Here is a 17,231-nt window from a genome sequence, read left to right on the forward strand (position 1 = left end):
AGACTTAGCAGTGAGCTCATCCAACCACATTCTAAGCTCTCTTCCCCTTCAGAGCGCAAATTCCTTGAGGGTAGAGACTGTCTTTCATCCCCTGGGGCATCCCTGTGTCCCTTGTACCTTGCATAATGCCTAACATGGTAGGACTCAATACAACTAACTGAATAAATGATGAATTGAAATGGTGAATGGATGCGGAGTCTGTTCAATCCAGAGGAACAGACACCTTGTCCAGGCTCCTGGGCCCATTCACAGAAGGCAAAGTGAGAAGCCCGTTCCTACCCAAGGCTCAGAATCATGGCCACCTTCCTCATTATGTGGCCTGTGCAGAATCCTGCTCCAGCACAAGCTGAGGAGAAAGGGAGCCATGTGACTAACCTCTGTGGAATTTCCCAAATGATCTCCTCCTGCGCCAACCTCCCAGTGCCACCCCATCCCAGCGCAGGACACCTCAGGAAGATGAACACTAAGGCAGGAGACCCCAGAGGTCTCCAAACCGTGCAGGTGTTCCTCAGACCAAGAGAGGGCTCAGCTCCAGCAGACCTGAGCCACCACATTGGGGTAGCCTGAGCCTTTCCTCCAAAGGGCAGTGCCTCAACCTCCTAGCCCATTCCTGGCTTCCACTCTGGCCCTGCCCTAACCTCCACAAAGCCCCGTTTGCTATTCCCCCTTCTAGGCGGTGCCTCAAGGCCTCTACCTTGGAAGGCATTCTCAATCTCCTCAATGGTGGGCTCGGGCTGGTTCCGAAGCAGTGTGTACATGCTCATGACGATGCCAGGGGTGCAGAACCCACACTGGGAGCCATGGCTTTTGGAAATTCTCTCCTAAAAGGGGCAGACGACATAGACCCATGTGTTGGCAGAAGCTCTGTCAGGCTCTCTAGGTGACACAGCAGAAGCCCGTCCATGTCAACCGTCAGGGTGGAGGAGCGGCCCCTGCATGAAGTCAGTCCTGGTGCCCACGGTGGCCTTGGCCAGTCACCAAGCCTCTCTGGAGCCCTAGGTTCCTCACCTGTATGGTGACGACCACCCTAGGACTTATCTCTGGAGCTGTGGTAAGGATTTAATGAGATCATTCATGTTAAACTCTTAACATTGTTATACTTGGCACATAGTAGATGGTCAACCAATGTTGGTTATTCATAAGAAAGTCTCTTCAAAGAATAGTGACCATTCGAACCAGAAGGGCTTCTCACCCTCCATTCTCTGCATTGGACAGAGGAGGAAGTGGGCCCAGAGATTTGAGAGATTTAGCCAAGAACACACATGGTGAATGGAAGAGCGGTCTCATGTTCTTTTAATACACTAGCCTGCAATCCAGCACAACCAACATTTATTAAGAACCAAATGAATGCATTTTTTTTCCAAACTAGAATATCACTACATTCTTAAATGAAGGTAATACTTGGAGTCCATGGGGACATAAGAATTTGGAAATGTGCCATATGCACTGAATGTCACAGAATTGTCATTCAAACTCTGCAAGATTTTTAGTACAAGAGATTCTCCAGGTCCATATTTATTATTATTATTATTATTTTGTCTCTTGGGAGTCTCTCTTGGTACTTAAGTAAAATTGCTAAAGTACTATATTTCCAGTGCCTCACATATATGTTCATCCATTTTATAAATATTTACTGAGAACTTATTCTGTGCCAGGCATGGTAAAGGCACTGGAGACAGAACAATGAAGAAGAAAGATGAGATCACCAGTCTCGTAAAGCTAGTAGGGGAAATACTGACAAAAGAAACAGGAAAATTCCAGGTGGAGGTCAATGCTATGTAGGGATTTAGTAGAGGCTGATGGGACCCAGAGTGACCAGTGGTCACTTAGGAGTGCTCAGAAACAGCCACTCTGAAGAGGTGACTTTTAAGTTGAATTTAATAACATGACTTGGATCAGGGAAGAGTGTATATGATCTAATTATGTTTGTTAAGAATCACCCTAGGGGGACCTGGGTGGCTGAGTGGGTTAAGTGTCCAACTCTTGATTTTGACTCAGGTCATGATCTCAGGGTCATGAGATCGAGCCCCATGTCAGGCTCCGCACTGAGCACGGAGCCTACCTAAGATTCTCTCTCTCCCTCTGCTCCTGCCCTGTTCTCTCTCCCTCTCCCTCTGCCCCTGCCCTGCTCTCTCTTTCTCTCCTAAAAAAAAAAAAAAAGAATTACTCTAGCTGTGGGTAGGGAATGAGTAGGTTACAGGGGACAAGAGTAGAAATGGGGACCAGGACACAGTGGTCCAGGCAAGAGGGGATGGTGGCTCAGACCAAGCAGTAACAGAGGAAAGAAAAGGAAGGCTTCATCGTAGGGTTTGGAAGTAGACACCACGTCTGAATGGATTGGGTATGGTGCAGGAGAGAAAGAATCAAAGGTGACTCCTAGGTTTTTATCTTGAGCAATTGGGTGGATGCTTTCGCCATTGACTCAGATGGAGGAAGACTGGGGAAGAAAGGGGAAAAAATAGGGTTTGGGAAGTTTGAGACAGACATCCATATAGGATGTCAAGTAGGCAGTTAGAAATATGAATCTAACCTCTGAAGAGAGGTCAAAGCTGAAGATACAAATGGGAGTGCTGTTCGCCCATAGATGGTACTGAACTTGCCGGGGGGGGGGGGCGGGGGGGGGGGGTGTGCAGAGGGAGAGGGGAAGGGACCCGGCCTGAGCCCCAGGAGCGCTGCAGCAATTAGGAACTCAGCAGGCCCAGAGCCAGCACCGGGCACCAGCCTGGAGGTGGGAGGAACATGAGCAAAGCGTCACGTCCTAGGAACCACAAGGAAAAAAACCAGTGGACGAGGAGAAGCAGGATCTGGCTCTGCAAGTTACTTGAGGCCAGAACAAGTGCGTGCAGAGTAAGGATCTGTACCATTGGAAAGAGAGGGGTTTAGTGGATTATTCAGATACGGTCCCTGTGTTTAAACTATTCTGTCTTTTCATCTGCTTGTTTCAAATTCCAAGCCCGAATTAACCCTTTCACATCTCCTGCAGGTTGGACAAGTTTAGTAATCTCCCCTTCTGCTGCCTAAGGAATGAAGCTGTAGAGGTGACACATTACGTGCTGTGACCCTCACAGGACTCGTTCAAGCCGCCCCTCCCCTCCCCTGGCTCAGCCCGAGGCCCTGGCCCGGCACCCACATAAGGTGCCCAAGGAAGGCACGGTCTGAGCAACAGGTCTCCTCAAGTGGCCGACAGGCCTGCCTCAGGCACCTTCTGTGACTGTCATGTCTGGAAGACCCCCTGCCTCAGTTTCCCCATACGAAAAGCACTGGAAACAATGGCCTTTCCTTCCCACAATATTCTGTTTCCATGTGTTGCCATGCTGCCTAAGAGTATCCTGATTCTCTCCACAAAACCTCCCAGATTACTGTCCACTCTTGGTTCCTAATTTCAATCCATTGACAGGCAGCCTGATACCATCAGAAAAAAAGCCTTGGTCAGACACTCCGACACCTCTATCCTCTTATTAAGCCCTTACTAACCTCCATGTTAATGGGGTGGAGGCCTACGTCCATATTACCTGCAGGTGACACTCCAGAGGAGCAATGGGATTACCATTTGAGGGAGCAGGGAGTAGGGGGGCTTTTTAATCAAGGGCACAGAGCATTTGGAATCTTGAACCTGAGGGGGGGGGGGTTTCCCAAGCCCCCCGGGGGGGGGGGGGGGGGGAGGGGCTGCGTGAGGCAGTCCCTTGCCCCTTCTTCCTCCAGGTCTGGCATAGCCGGCCAGCCCTGGCCACCAGATCTGGCTGACCTCATGGTTCCCTCAGGGTCATGCAATGTCACGCTCCCACAGGAGGGAGCTTCAGGCTCAGGGCCTCATCTTTCTGCCTCACAGCCCCCACCACCCCACCCCGGGTGGAGGTGAGGGAGGTGGCTGGACCACAGTGCCTCCTGTCCAGGCAGTGACACTCAGCCTCACAGCCCAAAAAAGCCTGCAGCCCTGGCATGACCCTCCCTTGCCTCCAGTTACCTGCACAGGATGCAGCCTCGACTTGGTGCTTCCTATGCCTTCCACGGTCGTCACGGCAACATGATGCAAAGAGCAGATGGGGGCCAGGCAGGCATTGGCGGAAAAGTGGCTGAAGCCCCAGATTAAGGTCATTCCGTTGTTGACTCGGGCCATCGGAGACTTTGAGATGCTTTGTCACGACCCCCCACTCTACATTACATTCTGGGCTCTTCCATGGGTGTCCTCGCCTGTCTACCCAGGCCTCTGGGCTAGCAACAAAGGAAGCTCCGCCCACCCCAATGAGGCACAAGCCCCTGCAGAGTTCTGTGGGGCACTGGGCCTCCAAGCTGGAACACGGGGCCAGGGTCACCCTCAGCCACCGCAATACTCAGCCCGACCCTGGAGGCTGAGTCAAGAGGAAATTTCTGGCAGGTTCCAGGCCCAGTGCTTGCTCTTCTCTCTGCAGGGCCCTTCCTTAGCCTCTTCAATTTCAGAACCTCCAGTCACTTTTGCTCCTCTGCTCTCACCCTTTGTCTCCCATCCTCTGTGGGGGAAAAAGGAGGGGGTGATCCCCAGGAAACATGAGACAGCAACCCCTTAAACAGAGCTTCTTGATGTCCATTTTTCTATTCACCCTTTATCCACTTATACAAGCAATATCAGTTCCTGAGGGCCAATCACATGCCAGGCACTCTGCTGAGGGCTGAGGAAATAAAGGTGAGTAAGATGTTCTTCAATAGCCTATGGTCAACCTGGGAAAATGTGTGAAGCCAGTGTGAAAATGCAATTTAAACAGCTTATGGTGACTGTTTCAGGAGGGCTGAGCACAGAGTACTGTGGGACCAGCACAGACATAGGGTACCTAACCCAATCTTGGGGGTCAAGGAAGGCTTCCCGGAGGAGGTGATATTTTACCCAGTCCTAAAGAGCTAGCAAGAGTTAGCCAGGTGGAGAAGTCCTAGAAGAAAGGACATTCAAGACCTGGGCAACAGCTTATACAAAGACCAGGAGGGCGCCTGGGTGGCTCAGTTGGTTAAGCGTCTGCCTTTGGCTCAGGTCATAATCTCAGGGTCCTGGAGCGCCTGGGTGGCTCAGTTGGTTAAGCGACTGCCTTTGGCTCAGGTCATGATCCCAGAGTCCAGGGATCGAGTCCTGCATGGGGCTCCCTGCTCAGCAGGGAGTCTGCTTCTTCCTCTGACCCTACCCCGTCTTGTGCTCTCTCTTGCTCAAAAAAATAAATAAATAAAATAAAATCTTAAAAAAAACAAAGACCGGGAAATGAGTAGGCAGAGAGTGTCAGTTCACAATTGTCCCTGCAAGGATGGAGTGCTGGGCCCACTGAGAAAGACAGCTGGAGAGGAAAGATGGGGCATGCCGTGAGGGGCTCCGAGCACTAAGCACAGAAATTGGACTTTCTCCTGAAGGCAGTGGAGACTGACTGAAGGATTTCATGGGATTGGAAATGAGTCTGGATCTTAGAAAGGTCACACGTGGTGTGCACACACACACATGCACACACTCACTCACAACCTGACCCCTGCCTCACAGTCCTCGCATGGACAATCAGCCAGTGGGCAAAGGATACACAATCTTGTTCTGGAAACGATCGTACTTGGAAAGCATCACGGTGCAAGCCCCACAGCCCCCTTCTCCACAGCCCAGCTTGGTCCCGCTCAGCTGCACTGGATGGTAGGGGGTTAAGGAACATGAATTCACAGAAGAGTCTTTGCTGGGCTGCTGGGAAGTGCGTGGGCAGAGCTGGAAGTATAGAACCATCCACTGCCACACACAGGATCGGGCCCCTCAACACAGGGAGGCAGCAGACCCACATGGCCCCATCATCCAGAAAGTCTGCACTGCGCTCCAGAAGGCAGAGAATGGGATCATCTCCACTGCACAGATGACGAAAAGCATCAGGGTCCCATCGGACAGCACCCAAGTATCTTCCAGGACTGGAGTCCTACTGCTCTCCAATCCTGGAGATGTTTCTTGGCATCGGGGTCCTCCTGCCATGGTCTTAGAGGCTCCCAACCCCATGGTCTCACTGGGCAGGTGAATCAGGCACCTCCAAGGCCTGCACACGGGGCAGCCCTCATGTCACCGCAGCTGGGTGCACAATGAAGCCACTTGGGCCAGACAGAGACATTGATCTGTTCTGGGACCTACTGAGTCCCGACTTGTCACCTTGGACCTTTTGGGTTGATGAAGTCCAGGAACCAAAATTAGGGTTGGACCAGGGGCTTTTGAATACCCACCCATAGGATATGTGACCAGAAATGAAAATGAAGATAATCTTTGAGGTCGGCGGGGGGCAGGATTGGAGCCATCTCTTACATGTACTTGCAGAAATAATCTGATAACTTTGAGTCTATTAACGTGCCTCAGTACTAGATTATTCTAGAGAGCAGCACTGCACTTTCCCTGAGACACACGGGCTCTGGTCCTGCTCTTCCCACAGGCTGCAGGCCTCTGAGCCATCGGGCTCTCTACTGAAGATGGAGGTCATTATTGCTGGTTGCTTCCCACATTTGCAAAATGAAATGAAAATTCATCACAAATTCTAGATAGCCATGAATGGTTTGATTCTTCAGTCATTTCAGAAATATTTACTTATTACCTTTAATATGCTGGACATTAGTCTTTAAACAATGACATAGCATCTTATACTTGAAAAATACTTATACCTGTGGACCCATTTGATCTTCACAATAATTTCGGGAGCGGGTAGGGCAGGAGCTCCTATTTCCCCACAGATTAAAACAAAACACAGCAAACTGAGGCCCAGGAGGTAAGGTGAGCCCAGCAAGACAACACGGTCACTCAGCTCACCTGGTGGGAGGGCCCAGACACAATCATCTGACTCCAGATTTGGGGGCTCCTCCTTCACCCTGTGGCTCCCTCTTCTAAAACACATCTGGGAAGAGCTCCCTATATTCTAAGCAATTCTTCTGACTCATCAGAATATCTGCAGTTAGCAGTAGTTCAGACAACTTAATAGCCCAAAGTCTAGCAACATCTTCTAGCCGGGGGATTTTTTTGGAAGCCGGTGTAGAAGTCAAGCCTGGGGTTTTTCCTCTTTTCCAGAATTCTCAGAAATGAACTCTCACCACAGTCCACAAAAAGCCACCTGACCTTCATTTCCATGAAAACTTTCAGTTTTCATTTGAGATTTGACCTTTAAACTAGCAATTGCTATGATTGGGATTATCTGAGGCTTTCGGGCCTTCAAAACTGCATCAGAAAACTACCACTGGTGTCCACAATCTCTGAGAATGTGCCTCTCTTCTCAGACCCCCTAGCAGTGGAGTTCTGTGCAGTCTCCCAATCCTATTGACTGATTCCACCTCTGCAAAAGAGCCACTGGGTTCATGGGCCGTGAAACTCTGGACTTGCCCTCTCCATGGAAAATCCAGGACAAAGTATGCTGGAGCCAGACACCATCTGGTAAGAGGTGAGTGAACCAGAGGGAAGGCCATGGACTTCAGGCTTGTTTCTGTGGGTACTGAAACAATACTCTGCTGTCCTCAAATAGGGGACCTGCATGAGCCACAGACCATCCCTAACTCCAGGAGTGAGAGGGATTTGTTAACAGAAGTCAGGATGAGCATCATCCCAATGACCAACCCTGAAGAGTTTCCAGTATGACTGGAAGGTTAAGAGCATGGCTCTAGGCTTTAGTCCGGGCTCTGCCAGGATTGGCCCAGAATACAAGCAAGAAGCAGGTCCCTTCTCATGAGTCAACCTCACTTCCTCCTCTGTCAAAGGAATTGCTGTGGGGATCAGTGAGATCACCCATGAAAATCACCTTGAACTCCACCTATGTACAATAAGTGCTCAGGAGTCCCCTGTCCCTTGCCTCCCAGTGCCTGCCATCTCCACAATGGAAGGTACCTCTACGCATTTCCCCACTCAGGCGTCCTTTCCCAACAAACATGCCTTCTTCTGACATTCCTTCCACCTTCACAGAACTGGAAAGATTCCCTAGGAAGCCCTTTATGGATGAGCAAAGATCTCCTGAGGAAGGCCCACTCCTCCTGACAGCAATGGCCACAGAGTTTACCAGGGCTAATGAGGGCCTTTCACAGCTATTCATTTTACAGGCCCGGGATTAACCCTTGGCATCACTAGAGTCTTACCTGGAAGAGATCTTAAGAAACATCAAAAATAATCCTCTCAATAGACGGTCGATAATTTTATACCTGGAGAGCTCAAAAGACTTCCCAGGGTCACACAGGTGCTGAGTGACAGAGCTACAACTAAGATGCAGGGGTCTTAGCAGGGGTCTATAGCCCTACTCCAGGGCTTTGTCCTCCACATTGCACGGCCTCCCACAGTCACTAGAAAATGACATAAGGCCTAGAGAATGAGTCCTCACTGCCCCCCCACACACCCCCACTCCAAAGTCAGGATACATTTTCTCCTCAGGTAGACCAAAAGGGTTGTTTCTGGATCTGCATTTTTCTCCACCACCTATAAGAACAAAAAGAAAAGAAACATGTATCCTGGGTATACTTAGCCATTGTCTCGCCCAAGAATTTGTGGAGTTAATAGGGATGTGCTCAATGTATCATGAAAATGAAGGTCTTTTTCTTGACAATTCCATAAGAATGAACATACTAACTATGAGCTGAACTGTGTACATGCTGATATTCCCCAATTCTGACCTTCCACTTCAGTGCTCAGCTCTGGACCCACCCCAGAGGGCTCAGGTGTTGCACCCTGCACATTGGGCTGACCCAGACAGAGCCCCCTTCAAATCAAACATGTCATCTCATTTCCAGCTGCTGGATCACACCAGGGACAGCTAAAATGGCAGCATGCAGATATTTGGCTGTGCCCCCTGGCATGTACATTCTCAGAGAATAGAGGGGTGGTTGTTGGCCTGTGCTCACAGCGGAGTATTCCAAGTGTTGGGTTACCAGAGCCAACAACATGACACATGTCAGACATGGAGGAGAAATCACAACCCATTTGGTTGAGAGTCCACAAAGGGTTTATTTAATAAGATGGAAAGCTTGTCTACAAAGTCAGGTGCCAGTTTCCAATGCAAAGAGTCAAAGGAAATCCACAAAAACCTGTGTCACCACGAATACTCATCATATGTTATGAAGGGTAATAGGGTTTGGGTGACTGGGATGGTTAAGGAGAGAGAATATGTGACAAGAGTTTCTTTAGAGAGAGCAGCACTATGAGTCTTCCATCTTCCTAAGGTTGAGGAAAGGAGGTATCTGCCTCACCCCTCAACCTTCGTGAGGGGGCTTCCATAGCCCTACAGGTGAAGCTAACACACAGCCTTAGTAGGACAGGGCATATGGTGGTCTGGCATATCTAAAAGCTAGAGATAGGCTTACCAGAGAAGCCGAAGAAGAAATGGCAGTGTTAGGATTGGTGTGCACTCCCCGAGTCCGGGAGGGCAGAGGATGTGAAGTGTTGGCTATGGACCTGGTGTAGGCCATGCAAGAGAGAGAGAGAGAGCTGACATGGAGGTGTTTCAATCATCCCCCAAACACTGACTACAGAAGGCTTGGGACCTCCAACAGAGTCTGTGTGGAGCAGACCTCCCAGAACTGGAGGCTGAGGAAGGGCCATTGGCCAGAGAAAAGCACATCCCACGTGTAATGAGACTTGCAACTGAATGTTCCCGGCGGTGGGAAGGTATCTTCCACCAGCACTGATTAAATGAGAACTTTTTTGCTAACCCCACCTCTCTATCCTGACCTGAGGCTGTGTATGGAAACTCAGAAGTGACCATAGGATTTTTTTATTGAATCCAGAAAGTCATAAAACTGCCAGAATTTGCCCCCTGACAAAAGCTTAAAGGAAAATAGAAAATCAAATTAGTTTCCCTTCAAGATTACACCCCACAAGTCCGGTTTGTTCAAAGTCCTGGGTACAAAGTTCACACGGGAAGCTATTTCTTTTCTCTTAGAGATAAATGCACAAATAAAGATCCCTATCACATTGCTTGGAAATGGCAGGAAGAGCCTCTTGGCTTACTGCCTTCCCCCTGAGCTGTTGTTTGCTCGTCTTCCAGCTCAGCTTTCATCACATCAGTCCCCTGCTCTGTGCCTTCCTTGACTTCCCACATATGCCAGGAACATCAAGTTCCCTAGGCTGCCTTCCAAGGTCCTTTTCCATACGGTCCCTAATCTTCATTTTCAGCCTTTTCCCCTCCTACCTCCCTGTGAACCTGGTCCTCACACTCCAGAGAAAATACAATGTATACCTCTGACTCTGTGCCTTTGACCATTCCATTCCTCTTCCACCTGCGTCTTGACTTAGAAGACCCCAAACGCTTCCCTGGCAAAGGCTTTTTATATCACCCCAGCCATGAGTGGTCCAACCTTCCTTGCATTCATACAAAGAATGGCTGTGCCCCTCTCACGGCTGCAGGGTTGGGCTGGCAAACGCCATGGAACCTTCTCTGAACAGGATGTCAATGGGTATCCCAAAGGACAAATACTTTGTGGGGATATGAGCTTAGGAGATGCTGGGTTCAGCAGATTTTTCTGATAAGATTTAAGCATCAAAACAAATAATAGCTCTAATGGATTATAACCCATTCAATAAGATTAAAACTTGTAAGTCCAAAAGTGATACCTAATAAATAAACAAATTGGAGAGAAGAGTAAAGTCTGCCTGACAGAGGAATGCCAACTAATGAATACGGTTGGCCATCTTGCAATCAGCCCAATAACTGAGCCAGTCTAGAATCATCAATGGGTGCTAAAACTAGTGGGTGAAAGTTTAATGATCAAGATACTCACATAGACTCAAAGTATCTTCTCACAGATTATAAAGAGTAAAGAAGTTATCTTACAGTAGAGAAAACTGATGGATACCACCTTAACCAAGCAGTCAAAGTTCACATTCCAAATAATGGGGGAAGCTGACATCCTGTGCCTCCCGATGTAATGCACCGAGAAACACTTACCGCTTCTCTAGCATTTCTGCCCAAAATGCAGACTCTGAATCTAATTATAAGAAAGCATAGCACAGGGTGCCTGGGTGGCTCAGATGGTTAAGCGTCTGCCTTCGGCTCAGGTCATGATCCCAGGGTCCTGGGATCAAGTCCCACATCGGGCTCCCGGCTCAGCGGGGAGCCTGCTTCTCCCTCTGACCCTCTCCCCTCTCATGCTGTTTCTCTCTCGCTCGCTCTCTAAAAAATAAATAAAATCTAAAAAAAAGAAAGCATAGCACACACTCAAAATGAGAGATGTTCTACAAAATAATGGCCTATTCTCTTCATAAACATCAATGTCACAAAAGACAAGGAAAGGTAAAGAGCTGTTCCAGCTTAAAGGAAACTTAAGAGACATGGCAACCGACTGCATAGTATGACCCTGTGTCCCGGGCTTGGGGGAAAAGTTATAAATGACATTATTGGGAAAATTGGAATATATTGCAGAAGGGCTATAGATTAGATAATGGTATTATACCAACACTGGATTTCCTGATTTTTATAGAGACTGGGTCTATAAGAATATTCTTACTCTTAGTTTAGGGGTAAAAAGGGCATGATATTGGAAATTTACCCTCAAATGGTTCAGAAAGAAAATTTTATATTTTATGTACTTATTTCTATTGATTATATACATAACTAAATATATGAAATTATTTAGGTACTTACATACATCTACATATCTACATATATATCTATAAACATATCCGTACATATCTAATACATGTGTGTATCACATAAACACCTATTCATGTGTGTGTGTATGTACAGGGAGAGAGAGCATGAAGGAGATAATGATAAAGCAAATGTGGCAAAATGTGAACAGTTGGTGAATGTCAGTAGTCTATATTTCTTTGTATTCTTCGTGCAACTTTTTTGTACATTTAAAATAATTTCAAAATGCAAAAAAAAAGTTTAAAAAATAAATCTCCTCAGTAGAGGATTTCTAAGGGCTTTTAATACTCATGCATTCATTCTGTCCTCATTAACTGGGCACCTAGGTGTCAACGTTGTGCTAAGTGGTTTCAGAATATCTGAAAAGAGGGGCCGCCTGGGTGGCTCTGCCGGTTAAGACTCGTGACTTCAGCTCAGGTCATGATCTCATGGGTTGTGGGATGGAGCCCTGTGTCAGGCTCCGCACGGAGTCTGCTGGAGATTCTCTCCCTCTGCCCCTCCCCCCCACTCTCATGTGTGCACATTCTCTCTCTCTCCCTCTCCCTCTAAAATAAATAAATTTTTAGAAAGGATATCTGAAAAGAGCATTTCATGGGAATAGTTTTCTGTAAAATACATTTTGTAATATATTACTTCGCCTAATTATAATCCATCTCTTTAACTGGTCCGTAAGGTCCCGAGGGGCAAGTGCCTGGCCTCTTCTTAGAGAGCATATTCATCCAGTGCCTACATACCCCGCAGGCGCAGGCTTGGGGGGAGCTTGTAAATGTGAGTGAGTGAGTCAAAGCCACCATGAGGCTCTCTGTAGCTACCACCTGCTTTTTGGGGATCCCTCCTGGACGCCTTTAGCCGCGCCCTGAACGCCAAGTCTGCCAGACTACTCCGTGCGCCACAATCTCCCCTAAACAGAGAGCGACTGCTCAGAAATTCTAGAATCCCACCCACTAGAATGTCACTACAATAACACCAAAATCCTGGGCAGCTCCTTCTTTCCCTCCAACTCTGACTCTAGAACAGAAGACATGGAATGATGGTTATCAAGGCCCATCACCCCCACAGAAGGCCCCTGAGATATTTGATTGTTGGCATCAGGACCCTCTCCAGGACCCTCTCCAGGACCCCAGTCAGTAGAGACAGAGTCCTGGACAGCCTGAAATGGGGAGAATAAGAGGCTTACATTTAAGAGTGAGTCACCCATTCCAACAGCTTCTTTGGTAACTTCTCTGCATAATATCCAGTACCGAAAGATCTAGATCTAGCAAGATCTTGGAAATAGAAACGGGAACACACTCACAGCTGCCTTGATCTGACTGGGAATTCCTTCTTGGTCTTGTTTGCAAAGCTCTGCTTTCACCTCATCACTCCTTTGCACCTTTCTAGCAGTTTCTCAAGAGGCCACAGGCTTATAAATTACAAACATGAGTATGCATCACAGAAACTGACACTAGTAAAAGCTTCCAGAGATAGTAGGGTCTGATATGACAATACCACCTAAAAATGTTAAATTGCCTTCCTAAAGTGGATCTAAGACACAGGGGTAAACAACTTCACCAAGCCAGATTTACCTTGAAACGCTCCTTTTCATGTCCCGGGCATCATAGCACACCCTCCCTAAGGAAGAGCAGAACCTTGTCCTGTCACACACGAATTGATAGCATGATAAATAAGATAATCTTAGAGTAAGATGTGGCCTTGGAAGTCATTGAATCCAGCTGCCCACTTAACGTAAAAACTGCTTAGAAAAATTCCACCGAAGATGCTTTGTGTAAATAACACTTCTAGAAAGTCAACTCAGCTGTTAGTTGAATCTCTCCAAGCAATCGCTGAATGCAACAAAGTTGTTGGAAATGCTGGGTGCAAGTTTCATAACCGTCAACACGGAGGCTGTACCCTACCTCTTGGTTTGCTGCCAGATGCCAGTCCTGAAAAGAGATTGGCATGGAGAGACACATGGAACCTGGAAGAACATGGCTGACCACACCCTCAGAGCCTCCCGGTGGCACCCCTCACAATGAACCCAAAGGTCTTCAGAGCACCAATGTCACCATGGCTCATGGAACTCCCCTGCTAGTCACCAGACACATCCTGACAATTTAAGCACGAGATGCCCCACGAAGTGCATTTTAGTTCTTGAAAATTACCTCAAACGTCACCCAGTTTCTCAATGCAAAAGTGCCAATAGAACAAAACAAATAAAACGACCCTTCTTTGGGGGCCCCTTGGGCACAACCATTGCTCACGCTGTCCGTATGGCCATTTACAAGGTACAACTATTACTATCCTTCTCCTGTCCCTTTCATTCCTGACCGGGGAGCTAGAGCTGACTGGGGCACCTCAGCAGTGGTGGAGGGAGGGGTATGGGGACAATGCAATGTGCTTGCATCCTCCCTCCCTGCACCTGCAGTGAAATTTGCAGATTCACACCCTTGCAGGGCCTGGAGTACTGGTACCCATGTCTGAAGTCCCCCTCTGCTCCCCCAACCCCCCATGTCCCTGCACACCAATAAAGTTCATCCAAGTGGACAATTTTTATCAAAGTAAGAGACTTGAAATATTTACATGCAGTACTAAGTGAGAGGAAGGGGAGAAACATGCCCCTTATGAAAAAAAAATTGTGGCTTGCCACAAGATGTTAGTAAATGTCCTCACACAAGTTAGCTGTCACATTAAGCATGAAATACCAGAATCAAATGCTATGTCTATCTTATACCCTGGTATTAGCAAGAAAACAAGTTCCTGTTCCTTCTCTCAGCAAAGAAAACAACAAAAGCCGGAGGACACACTGGATTAAACACGGAGATGGAGGCGTGGTGGGTGACCTCCGGTCTCACCGAGGACCCTGTGCCCCGTTCTAGCTTTGGGCCAGTGTCTCAGCTGCTGTACACTGGGTGGGGACTCAAGCCTCTCTTCTCGCTCGCCTCTCCTGCACTCCTTGGCCCCTGGAGAGTCTTGCCTGTCTTCCAGCTCTGAAAAGGTTTTCTGGTCCTAGTGTCACCCAAAATGCAGCAACACTTTGGCGGGAGAGGGGGTGCGGAATGAGTGAGAGAGGAGATGAAAGAGAAAGACTAGAACCGCCTTTTCCAAAGGACAAACATCTGCCCCCCGGGGGAGGGGCGGGGGGGCGGGGGGGGAGCAGAGAAGTCAGCTGGAAGGCCGGGTCCTTCTTACCTTTTTGCCATTCACAAAGAAAACCAACTCATCCGCTGTCATTGTTACCGGTTGGGTCCCTGAACTCCAGGTACCTCACTCCCAAAAGACACTGACATGTATCGATGCTCAGCAGCTTGAAAAAATACACCTCCCAAGAAAACGAAACTTGGCCGGCCAATAGGAAAAAAGCCGCCCAGAGCTCCAGGGCACAGGGAGTTCCTGGCAAAAGCCACCAGTTTACATAACCGAGGAAAACGCAAACAATTTTAGCCAGGAAACCACACCCTCAAGAGCTGTGTCAAAGAGCACAGAGGAAGGCACATGCAGATATCAGCCAGGGGAGGGCCCTGTGGCCAGGTGACCTGTGGTCTTAAGCACCACCTCCCAGAACCTGCTTCAGGCCCCCCTGTGGCCAGCAGAGAAGGAGGAAGGGCCGCGGTCAGAGCCGCGGCGACAGAAATGAGTCACACCTTCCCCCTCTACACTGGTCATTTTCCCACTCAGGTTTACAGCAGCCTGGACTCAGCACTTACACAGAGGACTCATTCTTGCACAGCCCGGAGGAAGACAGTGGTCACGAGCCATGGAGCCCAGTGACCCAGAACCCAAACCTGGCATCTGACCTCGGCCGTGTCGTCTTCAGAACTCAGTCGTTTTCTTCCTGTGAATGGGCCTACGAATGGCACCAAGAGCAGAAGGCAGAGAGACGAATGATGTGTTTTAGGAGTAAGTTGTGAGGTTGCCAAGAACCAAAATCTTCATTACTGTTGCAAGTGTATTCTCAGCAGCACAACAAAAATTATCCTGTTAACAAACCATTTCTGAGGTTCTTCTTTTGCTCGTTTCTCCCAGGAAAAGGCCCCTGATAAGTGATCAGAGTAACTCATTAAGGATATTTCAAAATATCAAATAAATTAAAAAACCCACACCTTACAGGACCTGGGCCAAGTTGACACAGAGCTGCAAACCTTCCGCCTCCGGTGTCCATTACCTTCTGGCGGGCACAAGCACATGGCCCACCTGGGCAGTGCCAATGAGCTCTCTGTGGTCAGCACCCAACTGTGCCTCCCCGCTCGCACACACATGCACACCCGCACCAGCAATCCCTCCGGTCTCCTGTAGTCCTGGAACAGCCAGCCTCTCTGTAGTGGGTCACTCCCCTGTGCCCCTTGCAGGCTACATGGGGGACGAGAGGAGCCTTCGGCGGATGTACTCAGAGGGTAGCAGCAGCCTAGGGAAACTGCAGCCTGCCAGGACATTATCAACACAATGTCCTCTCCTTCCACACACTTTATTTAAGCAGGAGATGAGATCTCACTTGTAGGGTGACCAAGCATCCCTGTTTGGTCCCAACTATCCTGCTTGAAGAACGGAAACTGTGACCAATCTCTCAGTCCAGGGCAAACTGGGATGGTTGGTCACCATAAAACAATGGTTCTTAACTGGGGGACTGAGTAGAGGAGACATCCCCGTGTCGATACGTTTCATGGTCATGACCGAGAGACGCTCCTGGTGTCTTTGCTACTAAACACCCCACAATACACAGGACGGCCCCCCACAACAAAGAATTATTTGGTCTTAAGATGTCAAGAGAGCCAAGATTGAGAAACCCCACTCTAAAAAGAAGAAGAAAGAAAGAGGTGGGGAGAAGCAGAGGGGCTGATTCTGGGCAGTGTTTCATAACAGCTCAGTCCTCGCTGACCACACTAACTTCTCCGTGGTTGGGAGGTTTTCCTCTGTCCACTGACCCACCCAGCTTTGCAAGCCCTCTACCTTCTCTTGGCTCGGCTCTGGCCAAAGTTCCAGGAAACTCTCAAGATCAAGAGGAAGGACTGAGGAAAGAGCTTGGGGTTGGGGGTTCGATAGTTTGGCTTAAATAGTAGCTCTAGCACTTCTGTGAGACCTTTGGCAAAAATCACTCTCTTGGCTTCAATCTCACATACGAAATGGGGGTGCCTGCCTACTTTGTAAGAATCCTGCCTGGTAAGGATGGAAGAGATATCCAAACTTCAGCCTCTTTCTCTTAATCTGGAGGTGAAATTCCTCTCTGTTATTGTAGAGCATTAAAAAAAAACAGAAGTGAAATAAATATTTAATAAGGGCTTCTGTTGTTCAGATATTATTTCTGTGGTAACTATGGTAACTAGTTTATTTCTGTAATACTGAGATTTGGCAAAATGCTGACTTTGTAAGATTATTCATTATTTGGCAAAATATCGGTGACCATTGCCTTCCCTGTAATTTTTCAAAATGTTACAAATTAGAAGAACAGTCTAAAATAAGCATTTTTCCCCCAAGCTGAAGACCTCCTGCTTATGCTTTCAATATTGAGATGAATTCTCAAATTTGGGCTGAATTAACGGGATTTCGGGGTTTGGAGCTAGAGCAACTCTAACTTACATTACATTAACTTACCCTATTTTTCCTAAGGAATGCCTTGGTTTCTAATAGGCACTGTATTGGCGTGAGGTCTCAAAGCCGCAGAAAAGCCAGATAAGCCCT

At 48.2% G+C, this 17,231-nt stretch overlaps 1 protein-coding gene across 1 annotated transcript in view; it reads right to left on the reverse strand.

The window, feature by feature from the left end:
• The window catches only part of XDH (xanthine dehydrogenase), a 57,710-nt gene extending 42,921 nt beyond the window's left edge, over positions 1–14,789 (reverse strand). The window contains exons 1-5 of the mRNA XM_021697708.2: positions 14,748–14,789; positions 8,356–8,413; positions 5,529–5,625; positions 3,965–4,073; positions 695–821 (exon numbers count right to left, since the gene is read on the reverse strand). Of these exons, the coding sequence (XP_021553383.1) occupies positions 695–821; positions 3,965–4,073; positions 5,529–5,625; positions 8,356–8,413; positions 14,748–14,789 (433 nt within the window). The remainder of the gene's footprint in view (positions 1–694; positions 822–3,964; positions 4,074–5,528; positions 5,626–8,355; positions 8,414–14,747) is intronic.
• Positions 14,790–17,231: the final 2,442 nt, after the last annotated feature.

This window comes from Neomonachus schauinslandi, chromosome 10 (assembly GCF_002201575.2).
Source record: "Neomonachus schauinslandi chromosome 10, ASM220157v2, whole genome shotgun sequence".
NCBI classification, from domain to species: domain Eukaryota; kingdom Metazoa; phylum Chordata; class Mammalia; order Carnivora; family Phocidae; genus Neomonachus; species Neomonachus schauinslandi.